This window comes from Ascidia mentula, chromosome 8, assembly GCF_947561715.1.
Source record: "Ascidia mentula chromosome 8, kaAscMent1.1, whole genome shotgun sequence".
In the NCBI taxonomy this organism is placed as follows: domain Eukaryota; kingdom Metazoa; phylum Chordata; class Ascidiacea; order Phlebobranchia; family Ascidiidae; genus Ascidia; species Ascidia mentula.
In genome coordinates, this window is record NC_138573.1 from 8,939,150 (window position 1) to 8,956,226 (window position 17,077).

Here is a 17,077-nt window from a genome sequence, read left to right on the forward strand (position 1 = left end):
GTTAATTGATTATTTCAAAAAAAAGGTTTATGCAAAGTAGAAATTGCCAAAGAATACAAGTGCTAAGCACCAAAAACAAATATTTACGTGTAGGCGAAAAAAACGTCTGGAACTACATGGTATTGTTGTAGGAGGCTATGACTGCGGCAATGAAGTCGTGATCGTATGGAAAATGGCAGGAGATGGACACAAACGCTTATCTGATATATTTTTTCTTAGTTCGTGAGGGTCTTAAACTTAGTTGGAAAATTTCGTGAATATTAATATCTTTTGCTCAACTTTCTAAACTGACTTAGAATTAGGAGAACACATTTATTACTTAACTTAGTGTCTTTTGATTTACATACTGCAAAGAAAAAACCAAAGCTAAGTAGCTACTAGATGTGCTAGTTGCAAATAATTCCAGACGCTTTTTTCGCCTAAATGTAAATTTTCGGTCTTGGTACTTTATTCTTTGACAATTTCTGCTTTGCCTAAACATAAAATTTTACCACAAAAAGGGTTAAGCGCTTCGCTACATGTGTATTATTAAAGTCTTACCTAAACCAATGCCAATCTTTACCTGCAGCATTGTGATATCAAATCCATTGATGACGTGAATTAGGAACCATATATCATGTGATATCATTTTTCTCCAGCTTTTGGTATTTAGTGAAAATGACGCTGGTCAATGACTCTGAACTGTTAAAACAGCATACAAGTTAGCAAAACAAATTACAAAAGTCAATGTGGACAAAGAGAAACAATGGACAAATCCTTTTTGTTGAGTTCCGAAGGTATGAACAAAAATATCACATGCTTACTAGAATGTCAATATAGGCTAATAATGATAGCGAATGTATTTATTACAGATGCGGTTATTGTTCAAGAGATTGACACAAAGACACCTTTATTAAACCTTCGTGAAACTGTTGGAAAGAGACTTTGTAAATCTGATTTAAGTAAACATGATATATTCATTCAAGACTCTGCATTAGACCCACAGCTGAGCTTGTTCGAACATGGTGTGGAGGTTTCTGGAAGTGTAGAACTTAGCATTCAAGTGCAAACAAATGACACCAATCCCAAACTGGTGATAGTTGATATAAACAAACCACAAGAAGTTCAAACACCTGCTGCTACAAAACAAAAAGGTAGAAAACAAATTGATATTGTGAGTAAATTTTATTCCGCATTGTGGCCATCCTAATTTTTTTGCTATTTTATCTGCAATCCATGCAAAAACAATTAGGTAACGCAGAAAAATTAGTTTAATAGTCTGTTCTTCTGGCACATTAAAAACGTAACTTTTATTCACCGATGTTTTGCCTGTCATTCAACAAGGCTTCCTCGCTGTTATCCAACAACTATATGCAATGTAATATACCAGTACAAGGCAATAAAATAGTCTTGGTAGCTGTTTGGTGAAGTGGATATGCACATGCTGTAAATAATCTCGCTATTTAACAAAATAAACAAACTTTGTTACAATGACATTGCCCAAAAGTAAACATGGCATATAATTGCTTTTTTATTATAAGCCCATTTAATCTGCAATATATTAAAAGCAAACATCCTTAACATACATTTATAAAAAAATAAAGTTTTTGAAAATAGTTTAAAATAAATAACTAATTTGGCAAATCAAATCAGTTGTCAGTGTTTCAAGGAATCATTCATGATACCTAAGTTATAATCAACATGTTCTTTTTGCCAGCTAACCGGCGTAAACGAAAGTATGCCTTGCAAGAAAAGTCAAGTAGCAGTCATGAAAGTGAGCTGGGTATTCCTGGAAACCCATTGGTTTGGACTAAATCTCAGGTACACATCTCGTCTGCAGCTGTTCGGCATATATACATTTGTATTATTTGAAGGTAAACCAGTGGATGGTATGGGTTGCAAAAGAATTTGACTTTGATACAAGTGTAATTAAAGATTATGGTGTGGATGGAAAATCTTTGTTAGAATTGTCACAGTCAGATTTTATAGACCAGTTTCCATATGGGAATATTCTATGGTCCCACCTTCAATTGTTGAAAGTATGTTCAATTGATTTGACAGAGCTTTATAATTTGAACTGCAATTGACAAATTTTTTTCTAGAAACTTGTCAAACCTGACACTGTTCACAGTATTGCAACACAGCCACATGTAAGTTTTTTATTGGCTATTGTACTGTCTGTTTCAGATTTTTGTAAAATATGTTTTACCCAGGCTTCTGTTGATGACGGTACATTTAGTGGTTCTGTAAGGCTGACAAACAGTCGAATTTCACCTGGAAACCGGTAAGTAACTGTAGTCTGCAGCAACTTTGAAATGTTGCAATAGAGATGGTGCAGCAACTTCCTTTTTTGCTCTTAAAGATCTGGTAACAATGGACAAACACAACTCTGGCAATTCCTATTAGAAATGCTTACTGATGCGGACTGCATCAATTATATAAGGTGGGTTGGTGATGATGGAGAATTTAAACTGCTTGATCCTGAGATGGTTGCAAAAAAATGGGGTGAACGCAAAAACAAACCCACAATGAACTATGAAAAGCTGTCCAGATCTTTAAGATATTACTATGATGGTGATATGATATCGAAGGTTAGTTTAATGTTCGAGTTGTGTTTGTAGATTGTAATGTACATTTGTGATATTAAAACAAAACAATATTCATGTTCCATCAATTGTAGTATTTATATTTTTAATTTATGCTCTTTATGTTGAACTGTATTTATATTGTATATATATATTATATAAAAAATATATATATTTGGATTACACTAAATCATAAATTACGTTAAACCTTAACACATGGTACAGATTATCAGTTTTTTGTTAAAATTAAAATTAATTGTGCAGGTCCCGGGCAAGCGATTTGTTTACAAGTTTGTGCGAAACCTCAAGCAGCTAATTGGATATGAAGCAATAGACTTAAACAAGCTTGTAATGGAATGTGCTGAGAAAAGACGCAAGCGTGTGGAAGAGCAAAGCGTTGATGAGTACCTACATACTCCAGGCAGCAAGGAAGTGACATTAACTCTAACAACTAGTTAGCTGCTAGTCAACTTACATCTTTTCGTGCACAATGCAAGTGTGCATTTGCAATGGCCCATCATGTTAGGTTGCAGCATTTTTTATTTGTATTATTGTTTTTTTTTATGCTCTTTTAAACATAATTTTGAGGTGGGAATGCCTCTTGTTTTAAGAATATAACAACAAAGATAAAATTAAACTGCATTAGAAGGATAATTTGATATAGTTGGCAGAACCAATTGTAGGCATTGTATATGTGGTAAAACTTTTACAAAGGCTAACTCATAGAAAGTATAATAAAAGCGGAAAGTTATTGGACAAGTAATATAATAAAGAGTGCAGGCATTTAGCTTAAATTAACCACCATACTGAAAACGAAATGTTAACTGCTTCAGATCAACAAAAATTTGAATCCTACATGAAAGCTATTTTGATAACAGGCAGTGTTTGAACAAATTGAAGGGTCCGAAAATGACGTGTGTATTTTACAACCAATGTGAAAATTGACGTATAAAACGTTACCAAACGTAGAGAAAAAGATATTCTTAGAGAAATTTACATCGCATTCATTTCAATATAAAGTCACTCTCTATTAGAGTGCCTTCTGGTCCCAAGTCACGTGTCTACGATTCTTCAAGCTCCCCGGCGAGTCCTCTTTTTAGTGTAGTAGATATGCGAGTGGTTTTATTAACATTTGCAACAAGCCAATGCCATCTTACTTGCGTCTTTTATTGCAACTTTGCGGCGATGCTCTATTATCCTGATCTTCAACGCTCTTTTGGTTTCTCCGACATAGACACCATCGCATTTTCCACACCACGTCATTCGGTTCAGCTGCTTCATACGTAATCAGATGCGACAGTACGCTGCACAGTGTTCTGTCGCACCCAATAAGGATATTAGAGCATCGCCGCGTTGTTGCATCAAAAGATGCAAGTAGAACGGCATTGGCAAAAAATTCTGCTCTTTACTGTATACAACGATGTATTTATACCGTTTTTTGAAACTGTGTAGCTGGTTGCCACAATTTGTTTTTGAAAACTTTTTGGGCCGCGGACCAAAAAGTATTGGGAAATAGTGTTTGGCCCATTGTCGTTGAAAACTATGCTGAATATTTGCAAAGGAGGTCTATTCGTAACATCCTATAGCACTTTCTTTGGAGCCGAATGTGACCAGTAGCAGTTTCACCAATAAAATAACTTGTATGTATTACCCAGGTAGTGGCAGGAAGCATGGTTTGAGTTAAAAATTTAATAAAATATAGCGTATTACGTTCCAAAATTAACATATACTTCAAGAGTGACAATTTTACATTGTAATGTTCAGAGATTGGTTAAGTCATCACTTTTATATTTGCTTCCAAAAAACTTTTTACCAATGAATAGATGAAATAAAATTGTCTTATGTTTTGTGCCCCAGCTCTCACAACAACAGTTTGCTTTGATTTCTTTCCTTCACAAACTTATTTTTTTATTTGTTTGATGTATTTATTATATATTTATGCTTGGAATTGGAAGATTTACATACAAAATATAACGAACGAAAATGTGGCCAAAAAAGTTTGTCGTGCATTACAGTTTGTGCATATGTAAACTTCTCTCCAAGGTGCGGTAAAAACGCTTTGTTTCACTTCCGTATTTTTGGCTTCCAAAAAGCTGGTCAATCAATGCCAAAGCTTGTCTTTGACGACACTCTAAAATACAATCGGCAAATGTAAAAGTTCATGTCTCATTAATTGTGATAGTTTGTTGCGAAGTCGCGTATTTTTGGTCTAAGTCTCGTTATTTGTGACTAACTATCCATGCTATCATGTAGCTTGGCAAGCACAAAAGTGATAATTTTCATCTCTGCCTCTAGTTCGTATCAAACAGCACTTACTTGCCCAGGTGTGTAAACAAGTCTCCGGAGTAAGATCTGATCAGTTTGTTGCTCTTTTCTCTACAAACAATTTGAGTTTCACTGTAGCCACACCTCTTATTTCGGACAAAGTCCCAGTACAACCAGTCAAGTGGTTTAGCGTCCCAAAACATGGCAACAAATACTGCAAACTCTCTTGTTGATTTGTAGTGAAATAGTTTTCCGGCACCTCCAACTTTTGTGAAGCTGCAATATTCCCATGTATTGGTTGGCTCTGCTTCTGCAAACTGCAAAAAACGTACATTATGAGGCATTTTATTTGAATATGTAAGAGCCTTATGTTTCTCTTTTGCAAAAATAATGGTTTTAATAGGTCCACCACAATATTTTTTTTTTGCCAAACTGTTAATGTGCAACTATGTTTAAGATGCATAGGCCTAGAGGTCTGCAGTCTTATGTAGGAGTAGTTGTTGATGCTATAATATTCTGAATATGACTAAGTTTTTAAAGTACCCATTTTCTGTAATTACCATCACTATTAAAAGTAGCGGTATTGTATATGCTACTATAGCGTACTCCATTACTATAGACCAGACTGCCTAACGTGGCATGATACTAATTATAACCTCTATATACGTTTATGGCTTCGTAACAACTTGTAAGAAAACTATCGTTAAAAATATGCCGAGTATATCAGTTTATTTCATGTAATGCCCGCACAACTATTCCTTTACGATTGGGTTTCATATCCGTTCTGCAAGTTTGCGTATAGTTTTTATAGCTATTGTTACAAATTTAAGTACCATCTCTGTCACAAACTAAACGGTAAAGGTAGTAAAAAAGCTAGATGAAAACAAAACTTCATTAACGCTGTTTATCTTACCTTAAGTATTTCACTCATGTAGTTTTCGGCCGCTTGGACATCATCCTCCATCATTAGAAAAAAGTTTGGATCGAGAAAACGGATAATGTATGACATCAGAAAGGCCATATCAAGATTTTGTTTAGATCTCCATCGTACCTGGTCCATTTTGTCACCAAAGTTTGGAACCAAGTTTGTTTCCCAGTTTGGATGAAGTTCTCGCGGTGGTCCAATTACCTATCATAAAAATAAGAGTACATTGTGGCAAATCACAATAAAAAGGCATAACGCAATAGTGTATTATGCTATCGCAGGACAAGCCCGATTGGAAGGTCCTTGGTGATCTCAGCTATCGTATATAGATCATTAGATCCATTGGCATCGAAGCTAAAGGCATTGCAGGCAAGCTGAATCAAAGCCACCTTTTCATGACAAGTCGAAGTTGAAAAATGTAACCATTTACATGTTCTGTGCATCAAATAACTTGCTGCTTACATCTTATCAGGAGTTAACCAAATGGATTAAATTCTTGAAGAGCTGTACCACTGAATTACTTACATAGCCCTGCTCATATGGTTATTATTTGAACTTACTTCAATTATCCCCCGGTCAAATTCCTCCTGAAATTCCGCGTACAGCTGTTTGGATTGAGATTCAAACAAGCTGGACTTGTCATCAGCAAGATACACAACAAACACTGAGTTTTGCTTTTGAACTTCCGTCAGTGGATCAATCATGTGCCTTAAAGTTTTGTTGAGATAATAATCGCCTTTTCGGATGATGCTTGGAATAGCAATTACTATATACGGGTGCTGTTTGGCAGATCCGTATTTGTACTGCGGATAATACAACTCTGATGGCTTCTCTGAAACGAAGGGTTTTGTGGCATTTTTAAGATCGTTATCTCTCGGTTGGATTGAAATCCGTGAGCTAGTCCCACGAAAACCGTCAGAGAGCAGGTGTTGTTCCAACATAAAAACGCAAACCAGCACCAAAAGACATATACTCAGCACCACTTTTACTAAAATTTTCATTATGACATCACGCAGATTTGGTTTTGACGAACACTGAAATGAGGTACCTGAAAGTAGTAAGAACCTTTTTTTTCAAATCAGAAAATTTTAAACGTAGGCTACTTGAAACCTGGTTACAAAATAGAAAGTTTTTGTTGAAAGATTTAAGAATAAGAGCAAATGGATCATTCTTGTTAATGTATTGTTCAAAGAATGAAAGCGAATGCTATTAAGACAACGACAATTTCAGACGATTTAAATTTTTTTAAATGGCGTCCCATGAAAACAAAACATAGAAATTTTATAAAAGTTTGTTGGTTGTTTAGTATTACCCACTATACTGCTATCATGCCAGAGTTGGAATTAAACTCCTGAACAGTTATTCAGTTATGGCTATATAACAACCAAAACCTAAATGAATAAATTCTGTATCATCATCTGACTTTCATTTTGTGGAATTACACAAATTAGTAACGAAAACTGCCTCAGAACTGAAAAAGATTTTTCGTAACTGAACGTTGCTTAATTTTACGCTTACCTCACAAAACTGATCATTGGACAAATACGGCAGCAGATTTAACGTGAGACAGACATTGCCAATGTAACACTTCGAGTGAAAACAGCGTCTGTATGTTTTAATAGCTTTTGCTTTTCCAATTTACATCTGACAAAGCTGAACTTAAGTCCGATGCATTCATTTGGCTTCATTTCCCTGTTTTGTTGAATAAACGTGACAACAACGCATCCACGATTTGGCTGCCATTTCCGAACTTAGTCCTGGGCATGATAAAAAATGATTCTGCTTTCCCTCCAGTCCCGTTATTTGCCCGTAAAATGAAAGATAAACTCGTGCATTTAGCTCGACTACATACGGGCACTTCTGTCGCGCCCTTTGTTTTTATCATTATGTTTAGCTAATTGTTTGCCTAATATGCAACACAGCAAAGGAAATAGTTTGCGCTCACTTCCGCCTGTGGACAAGACAAACTGCCTCTTTCAAGGAAATCCCGCAATGACGGGAGGGTTTTAAATGTTGCTTTATGCAAATGGTAACTTGCAGTTTGTGACAATGCAAGTATGTAGTTTGTGACATATATGTTGAGTTTAGCAAGCTGCCTCAAACTTTAGAATGCTGCCCCAAACTGCTGCTTACTAACGTTCTCTGCCCTAATAAGTAATAACAGTTTGAATAAGAATACAGGACAAAATATTTATTTTTTTAAATTAGCTGTCCTGGATGATACGGCTCACATCAAAGGTTGGCCGAATAAATCACATTCAACTATATATTCAAGATCTATATATTCCAAAAAGCCAAAACATTCGTTTTCCATGCAACATGGGTTTTGCTATAGAAGACGTACGGGTGTTTTGACTTGTCTTTTTACCCCAGATATCTATCCTATTACATTAGTATTACGCTGTCTATTTGCTTTGAAGATATATATCAAGTCGAAATGTCATTCATCATAAACTGCATCCGAAGAAAATTTACCATACTTCTGTTTGTCATCAAAAATGCTTTCCTTAATGTCGGGATAATTGCAAAAGTTTTGGTTTTCATTTACCTGTGACTTCCTTTCATCTTTGCTCACAGTTAGGACAACAAACAATTTTTTTGTGCTGACAGGACACCTTCTATCTGAACAGTGATAAAATCATTTCAAAAACCATTACTCTGCCAACGTTTGACATCTAATTATTTTTATACAAGTTAAAACCGTAGAATAAAACTACATACAACCAGTCTTTCTCTTCGTCAGCTTCCTCCTGGTTTGTAATTCATTTCCACGTTAGTTTGTAATTATTTAATTTACTCGCCGCTGACATCATCGAATGATGGCCAACACTGACTTTATTTCTCATAATAATATTTGTAATATCAATACAATTGATTAAAATATGTTTCTATTGAAAATGTATACTGTTCACGCATATAAATGGATCAATAACCCTTTGTTAATCCTAATTTATCGGTTATTTATAAAAGCAAGAAATATAGTACAAAAAGTTGTCAAAAAAAGTGTTTGCAAACATCATTTTGACGGTTTTTGCATTTGATATATAACTTACTTATATAATCAATATGTGCAAGCTCAAAGTAACAACAAGCAATTCAAAGTATTTATTTTCTTATATATCACAATGGTAAAAACTCTAGCACTCTGCTTCAGGCAACCTGCACATTTTATTTAGCACATGTTTTGTTAAAAGCGGTTCACGTAAAAGCAATGCTGAGATTTTTACTTGGAGAAATTTTCGTGTAATAAAAGCAAGGCCGATACGTTCATAAGGTCAGAATACACATTTATGTATGTATATTGAAAACCTAAGCAATTACGCTTTGGTTACACATAACCTCTTTTTTTCCATGGAAATTGATCAAGTAAATCATCACTGAAAGTTCGGGTCTCTACGACGCCGACCAACTGTTGTAAATGAAGAGTCTGCTCATACGTTTAAAATTTCGTTTCCAAAAGGTGGCGCACCCGAGGGCGCTAACTGCCATGCCGAATATCGGCCACAACACTGAGTAAAGCATCGCCTGCTCCGAAATCAAGCGTTGCAACATGACGCGACTTTTTTCGGCGTTGTAGTAGCACGTGTAGGTGCTGTTGATGCGGCCGTACTTGCGCGCGTGTTCAGCAATGCTTGTCATTAAAGTTTTTTGGTCGTTTGGACACTGGGAGGGCAAATAAGAGCATCTTCTGTACAAGTAATCGTCGCCCGCGAAATTTAGTTCGTTTTGAAAAAGTAGAAGTGCAGTTGTGTTTGAGAATGCGTAGGTCGCCTCAGAGGCACGTTTTCCCCTCGATGCGGGAGCGTTTTCGGGATTGATATTTTGGTCGCTCTTTTTTGTCGACAGACTGCGTTTAGTTCTGTTTGACGTCGTTGACGGGGATGATGACACCACGGGTGTGACATATATTTGCAAACAAGGAAAAAGGTTGACGGCTCCGTGGTTTTCAAGGGTAGTCACGTAACAACTTGAGTTGCCGTTGTAGATGGTATTGATCACTGGAAGAAACGAAAATGCTTGGTGTAAGTTACAAAATTTCTCAGGTAAATCGGTGATCAATTAAATCTGTTTCTCTTGAGTTGAATATTTCTCAACTATAAAGGCGCCATAGTTTTAGAAACTAACCTGTGCAGTTTGTGTATGTGAAGCCTCTTGATTGCAAACCTGGTCCCACAGTCATGATAGTAATAAGAAGGCACTCAAAGGAAGCGAAAAACAGCAAAGTGGTAAAAGCAAGAACCATCTGGTTGACGTTCGGACAAACCTTGAATGAAAAGCTTCCACCTGAAAAACAGGAATGCATTTAAATAAAACATCCATTAGTTTTTGAATTCTTTTGGTATATAAGCATGCTACTTGACGTCAATTAAAACATGATGGTCACGCGTTCACCTTAATTTTTTTATTCCTTTTGTCACAACGAATTACTATTTCGGTGTTTGCACCCTTCTAAACCACTAAACCCAAGTTATGTACCGGTTATTTCGACCACAGAAACACGTAAAATGGTAAATGTGACACTTCTGAGTTTTTTCTATGTAGGCTTTGTTTGGAACAAGTGGGACAAATGACTACAAGTTTAAGTTCAGGAGGGAAAATAAATGACATTTTGATTAAATAAGGTTTTGCCTTACAATGCAGCCAGTTCGTAAAAATGCATTACCAAGTCTCATATGAAACCTTGGTGTGCATGTAATTAATCATTAACCATGCACACGTTTTCTTATGTGTGTGTCCTATACATGGGAGCGGAGAGTTGAACATTGACTTGATACAGCCTGTATAGTCATGTTGTTTCTCACTGTTGACTTACCCTTATGTCAACATTCCCTCGAGGCTCGACTTTCACAAACTGAAAGTTGCGTATGTGCTTTTGGAATAAAACCGAATTCGAGTACGTTATGAGATTTAGTTCACACTTTTTTCGACCAACAAATTACACACACTTTCTTCATGTGCACAAATCCTTAACGCTTGCGAAACAAGTTACCTTTCGTTCGCTTAGATTGGTTGCTCATTAAACATTAAGAAACAAATTTTAATTGCACTCAACTCTCCGCAAAGTGCGAACATAAAAGCGCTTCCGACAAAAACACGCAGTCGTAGACAGAGGGAAAAATCGATTCGAAAACAATTTCACTACTTTTCACTAACCAACATCTTTGAAAATGCTGTCTTGCTTTTGATTCTCGTTTGTAAGACTCATATTTACAGAGAATCTCGCGTCGTATTCTGACGTATCAGAACAACGCAACAGTTCCAACGTTAGCAGAACAAACACCTGAACGTCCCGATCCAGCCTATTTATACAGCGACGCGTTTTTCGTGCCCAGGGTCGTTTTATGTGACATGCTTTTATGTTGTTTCTGCGCTGCGGATAAGCGCTCCTAATCGATGCAAATAGCATTCCTATACGTTTGGATCGGCATGGAGACCCAGGTCATATTCAAACACGTCTGCCAGAAGGCTCGTTTTGACAAAGACTAAGTGGCCTTGATCAATAAGCCTCGGGCAAACTGCATGTTGGGGATGACACCGCATTATCGATCTACAACATTCCCTGTAACGGTTACTGGCCGCTTGAGAAAAAAAGATTCAAAATTGACCGCATTTCTAAAAACATGAATTTGTCGATTCAAAATTTTTGTGGCATTCAAATCCACGTGAAAGGAAATTCGGGGTTTATTTGCGTTTATGTTCAGAAAAATATTTACACTTAAACAGCGAGAAAGCCAACAGATGTTGATGTCAGTAGGTATTTCGAATAATCATATAGTATTACCAATTAGTTTCTACATTAAGTGTTGCCCCGCGCTTCATACGTTGTGTAAAATGGTATCTGAACAACCGTCCATGACAACGTAGGGTTGATTAGTTAATCTTTAACTTACGATGGTTACGCTTGCTATTCTGGGACGCATGACGCACCACATGCGTAAATTCGAGGTTCCTGTTTAAAAATCCAGGTTTCTTACCATCGCAACATGAAAACACATTGAGCTTCACCAATGTGATTAGTTCAACCAACCCTGGTGGGTATAGATTCACTAGTCACTGACACCAAAGTTACGACGACGCAACAGTTTCCTTGTTTCTTAAATCAAACCCAGTTCATTTGAGGAGTCAACGCCTTTGTGGGAGTCTGATGTTGCTTAACAACTGTTATGTACCTGTGCCACCTCCGGTTGGTGCAGGGACCATTCGTTGCGGTAAGTTCGCTTCATTGTTATTCGCGCGACGGAAGTTCCAAAGTCTCGTTGACCGCTTCGCACTATTGTTACGTCGCAGCATAGCTCATTTGTTACAAAATGACATTGGGAACAGTTCAGAGTTGGTCCAAACCAATTTTATCCGGTGGTTAACCGACAAATAGTGCTTTTTTGGTTTAGCACTGTTTAAAAAGTACAGAAAAGTACAGTTCAGTGTCACAAGACTGATACGCCTTATTATATACAACGACATATGTTACAGCAAGTGTGTCAAACTCATTTCGTGATATGGTCCTTATATAACTACGTATAGATTTTACGAAGGCCATAGTAGTCACTACAGGTTTCTTATTCTTTGGTCTTATCAATGCAAGCGCATAACTTGACACGGGCCACAAAACGAGACATGGCGGATCGGATTTTGCCCGCGCCATCAGTTTGACACCCCTGCGTAAAAGTATATATGTTCAAAAAAAACAGTCATGGTTGCATCACTTTCCCACACTGTCTACCGGTGCTTAGGCACTTCACTGGGAAGTGTTTTCGGTTTGAACTTCAATATACAGTGCACTTGTTTGCGCCGTGATTTAAACAATACCTATTTGTAGATGGTTTAAGTCGAACTACTATTCCTCAACCCATGATGCAATTACTATCAAGCGATAATGCCATACAAATATAACTACTGCGGCCCAAAAGGTTCCTGAAAAAAGCTTGTCCTTTTGGCTGGTGACTTAACACAGCAGATAGGCCAAGCTATTAAGCTGCAACTGAGCGTTAAGTTGTGACAGTTCAAAACGTGACAGAAATTTTCGCTTCATTCAGGCTGAAGAGCGCTACTTGTTCAAGCATTCCACGCACCAAGGCCTTTCGCAGCTTCCTCATGTGATCTCAGCAATTGATACCTATTGTCATCGGGTTTGGTTTTGATGGCTTTGCGCGTATATCACAAAACGCATATTACCTAAAACTGCCGTACCTGTATTTTTAGGAGTTGCAAAAGCAGTAAGTCCTTTTTACTTGTTATGCATTGTATACATTGTGCGCATTTCTCAATGATGAGTCAACATAGATTGCGGTTTTTACTAACTACTTGCGCACAATAGAAGGGGACAACATTTAGGTTCAGTGCACTTTTTCTCTGGGGTGTTAGTCAGGATGTTTAACTTGCTGGGCGTTTATGCTGTTTAGTGTCAATTGTAGTTATTGAGTATTCCTCGCGTGGCTATATGCATCAAGTTCATGTGTATCTGTAAAACTGCAAATAGCTAATCTTAGTACAGTTAAAACTCTCTCACTAAGACTTAAGTTTAACACTATAATGATTCAATTCACTTCATTTCGAAACACGCGTGACCATACTATACTGGCCTCAGTTCGCTCACTGCATCGGAAAAAACAACTGCACGAGCAATGACAATTGTCAGTATAAAGTAATGGTTAAAAACTGACCTCACGTTGTCTCACATTTGCAGTCAACGCACAATCTGCCTGAGGCTTCTACCTTACCGACCGGCTGTGACTCTAAATGTGCTACAAGCTGTACCATAACTATGAGGTCCGATACAATTTTGAGTTCAAATATTCGTTATCACTTAAGCGTATCACTTCGCTTGGCGTTCTGCTTTCCAACAAAAGGCAAGGCTTGATTCTTTGAAATGAACTGTAATAACAACCAAGAAAGTTTGAATGAAAGTAAAAATAACTGAATTTACATGACAACTAGTTGAACGTTCAAGGGCCTGATTTCGAATGTTTGGTTAACCGATGGAACAACCATTGCCTTCCGGAAATTAAATTCTTCTACAGCTTGTCATTTCGCAATACATTGTTTCTTGCTTTGCGTTTACAGCTACTTTATCAAGCCTTCCAACATACTCCAGCATGTATTAATATATCCTTTACATTTACAGCTTTTGAAAGTTTTCGAAAATATCCCAATCGCGACACGCTAAATGGTTATTAAAACATTCACTAGCTGCTTATTGCCCGTTTTTAACAGTCAAACAAAAACTTCCTATATCTTTGCTTGGGCTGTCTATTTCATGCATGGCTCGTCGGCAGAAAAATATGTTTTGATGTGCTTCATCGCTTGAACTACTTAAGTCAGTAACATTATACGCATGCGTAGCCGCAAATCGTCCCTGACAGAGACAATTTTCAAAGACCTGTTTTTTTTATGACGAAGTTAGTGCATTGGGTTTGTGACTGTTGTCATTAAAACTGAACAAACCTTGACCACCTCATAACAATTACGGCGAAATAGCAATTTCCTCTGTACATTAACTTAATGTTATTACTGCATTTAAAATAAACAAAATTGGCAAGGCTTATATTTACAATAGCTTAACTAACTATACAACTGTTTGCTCACATATTCCAGACACTTTAAATATCACTCGTTATTCCCCGGGGCCCAAATTATGTCGTCGTCGGCGATATCGTCATAATACCTGGGGATTCCCCAAGCTCGTGGGAAATGTTAAGATTGCATGTTTTTCACCGTTGGGAAACTTGTTGCCGATTATTGCTTCGTTAGTAAAATCGAATATCACCTGTGGGCCCGGCTCAACCATTAGATTTGCTCGATAGGTTATAATGTTCTGGTTTTCATTTACTTTTGTTATTTCATGCTCCGAAGCAATTACGCTGCTGTTTACAGACAGATCCAGACTCCAGACACTTCCAACACTATTTGCGGATATGTTAATCAACAATATCATCGCATTACAGCATCAGCAGTTTTCTTTTCGGACAACTGTTAATGCCAGTACTGTTTTTGCTTCCAACAATGAAACGAAATATATGTTGACATATTGCGTGAAAATGTTATAACTCTTACGATTAACAACACGCCCTTAATTTTTAGTCATCGTGATGCAATGATGAATTAAAAAAATCAACTTGATGATAATACCATTGTGCTATTTTATTCAAAAGTCCCTATTTTTGCATTTACTCTATGAATGACGCAACCCCAAAAATACTTTTAACTCGGCGCGAGAATGGTGATATGAAGAACAAGAGCGCTTCAAGTGTCAAAGTTTTTCCAAAATTTTTGCCACTAGTGCGCGCCAAACGACAAAACACACGTGTTTACAAAACTGTTCTTGCATTTGACCCGCAAAACATTATGTGGCCGAGAATCGATCGTTGCAAAATTAATTTTGGGCCATCAATTCGTCGTGAAAATAAACACCGTATTTCGAAATATTTTGATTGATATACTTGAAAGTCGGTCAACAGGCTTTGACAGGAAAAAATATTCTTGTTGCGGTTAGTTTGCGGAATCTTTATTAGGTATATAGAAATAATTCCCTTGTTTCTTATTACATATAGAAATAAAATTGTTTGTCTTGTTTCATGGCTTATTTCCCCGTCAATTTTTCCCTTGTTTCTTATTACAACAGTCAACATGTGAAAGCCACAAACATTGAATTTCATGAGGCCTGAAACTTTAACATTTTGGGACAATGAAACAACTTACCTTCACACTTTGCCACATATTACAGTACTTTTTCAAAATACACACAATGTAAAAGTTATTTTGAAAATCACCACACTCTATATTTACAAAAAACACTTACACGAGCAAAGGTTGATTCCCTCCGTTGAATGGAACTTGTATTTTCGTGGAATGACGACGTGGTAACGTCCACTGGTTTGGCGTCGAGACCGTCGCGAGTTTTTGTCTCCTGTCATCCAAGTCACTCTCTTCATGTTCAAAATTTCGTTTTTGTTCTGGACTGGTGACATGCTGGTTTGTTGGTGGTGTCGCCTTCAGCACAAGAAGTCAATTCACGGTGAAAATATAGAAACGGTTGCGTCGTTCTCAGTTTGCGTCAACATCATAGGATGTAAACGGGTGCTTCCTTTAACTCTAACTAATCTGCAAACATTGTTCTGTTAACGTTTGTCGTTCTGTAAAAGAACAACCAGCGATGTTAGCGACAACTCAGGCGCCACAAAAACTTTCTTACAACAAACGTTTCGTGGAACTTGTCTTGTATTTTCTAAACAGCGAAATTCGGCCTGCGCTGACAGGGCATAGGTCTTCACACAAAGGGCGAAGAAATGGTTTCACAGCGCACTGCGCATTTCCTCTGCGCTACAGGGTAACATGGTTTGATTGATGGTGGCTACGCGGTGTCGGTGATAATACGTATTTCGCTACACACCCATCATTGTCTGTCACTGTTCTGCTATATATGCTGAGGATTTTATAGCAGGTTGTGAAATTTTGTGATGGATTGTAAAAATCAGAGGTAACACATTCCATTTGGCTGACTGACGTTTCAAATAAATTGTCTAATATTGATTACCTTGTTGTTTTGAGAAGTACGATGCACGTGATCGTCATTTTATTCTAGTGGTTGACACAAAAGTAATGAACATATCGACATTAACAGCACAAGCGACACAGACGTTTCTAACAGGCGACTAAAGCATTTTTCAACCCAAGGTCAAATGAATTAAAAGCTGTAAACAATACAAAATACTAAAGTCTGTATAAGCTACAACGCAAGATGGTTTATTCAAAGAATTGGGCGAGGATTCGCGCCTGCAATATTACCATACATAAAAAATGAGTAAATTTAAGACAAGTGCAAAGATCTTTACCAGCAAGCGTTCATCTAATAAGCTGCCCCTACGTAGCCAAAAGAGAACCGACAGAAAAAAGCAACCCGGATACAATTTGACAAAGTATTAACGTCACTTGCATCAAAAAATCCGTTCTAATTGAACGGGATATACCAGCTAAATGCCTGAGCAAGCTTTGCTGGCCGTTACAAGCCTGGGTGTACAGGAAGAGCTCATCAAACCTGCGTAGCCTCATTGGGATTTCCTTTTGTTTTGACGGCAATGTATTTGCTCAACCGATACGAAATTTATCGTGGCGCATTTGGACAATTTGAAAAAAAAACGTTTGTGATTCGAAAATTATTTCTAGTCCAACGGAGGCTGCAAAGACTACGATCCGGGTGTTACTTGCTATATATAACATTTGAAGAAAACCCCGAGGGCGAAATATATGTAGGTAAAATTACGTGTTTTTCGATGGTTTTGCTAACGCCTAGGTTGCTCCCAGAAATTACGAACAAGACGTCTGAAGC

General features: G+C 37.3%; 3 protein-coding genes across 5 annotated transcripts; 1 reads left to right on the forward strand and 2 right to left on the reverse strand.

Moving 5' to 3' along the window:
* The first annotated feature begins 592 nt into the window (after positions 1 to 592).
* LOC145911288 (GA-binding protein alpha chain-like) lies at positions 593 to 4,038 on the forward strand. The gene is made up of 8 exons (XM_082998577.1): positions 593 to 776; positions 852 to 1,133; positions 1,697 to 1,800; positions 1,854 to 2,018; positions 2,082 to 2,129; positions 2,193 to 2,263; positions 2,342 to 2,570; positions 2,829 to 4,038. The coding sequence occupies exons 1-8, from the start codon at positions 746 to 748 to the stop codon at positions 3,021 to 3,023; spliced, it is 1,125 nt and encodes a 374-aa protein (XP_082854703.1). The 5' UTR covers positions 593 to 745; the 3' UTR covers positions 3,024 to 4,038.
* Positions 4,039 to 4,609: 571 nt separating this feature from the next.
* On the reverse strand, positions 4,610 to 6,755 carry LOC145911871 (alpha-1,3-mannosyl-glycoprotein 4-beta-N-acetylglucosaminyltransferase A-like). Its single transcript, XM_082999314.1, has 4 exons — positions 6,315 to 6,755; positions 5,743 to 5,958; positions 4,881 to 5,146; positions 4,610 to 4,695 (listed from the first exon to the last, which is right to left on the reverse strand). The coding sequence occupies exons 1-4, from the start codon at positions 6,753 to 6,755 to the stop codon at positions 4,662 to 4,664; spliced, it is 957 nt and encodes a 318-aa protein (XP_082855440.1). The 3' UTR covers positions 4,610 to 4,661.
* Positions 6,756 to 8,684: 1,929 nt separating this feature from the next.
* Positions 8,685 to 15,880, reverse strand: LOC145911352 (uncharacterized). Of its 3 annotated transcripts, none has more exons than XM_082998668.1 (3): positions 15,551 to 15,880; positions 9,880 to 10,038; positions 8,685 to 9,752 (listed from the first exon to the last, which is right to left on the reverse strand). In XM_082998668.1, exons 1-3 carry the CDS (start codon positions 15,717 to 15,719, stop codon positions 9,148 to 9,150), a joined length of 933 nt encoding a protein of 310 aa, XP_082854794.1. In that variant the 5' UTR covers positions 15,720 to 15,880; the 3' UTR covers positions 8,685 to 9,147. The 3 variants fall into 3 exon arrangements, with proteins under 3 accessions (XP_082854794.1, XP_082854795.1, XP_082854796.1); XM_082998669.1 differs by lacking the exon at positions 15,551 to 15,880 and adding an exon at positions 11,925 to 12,141; XM_082998670.1 differs by lacking the exon at positions 15,551 to 15,880 and adding an exon at positions 10,909 to 11,110.
* Positions 15,881 to 17,077: the final 1,197 nt, after the last annotated feature.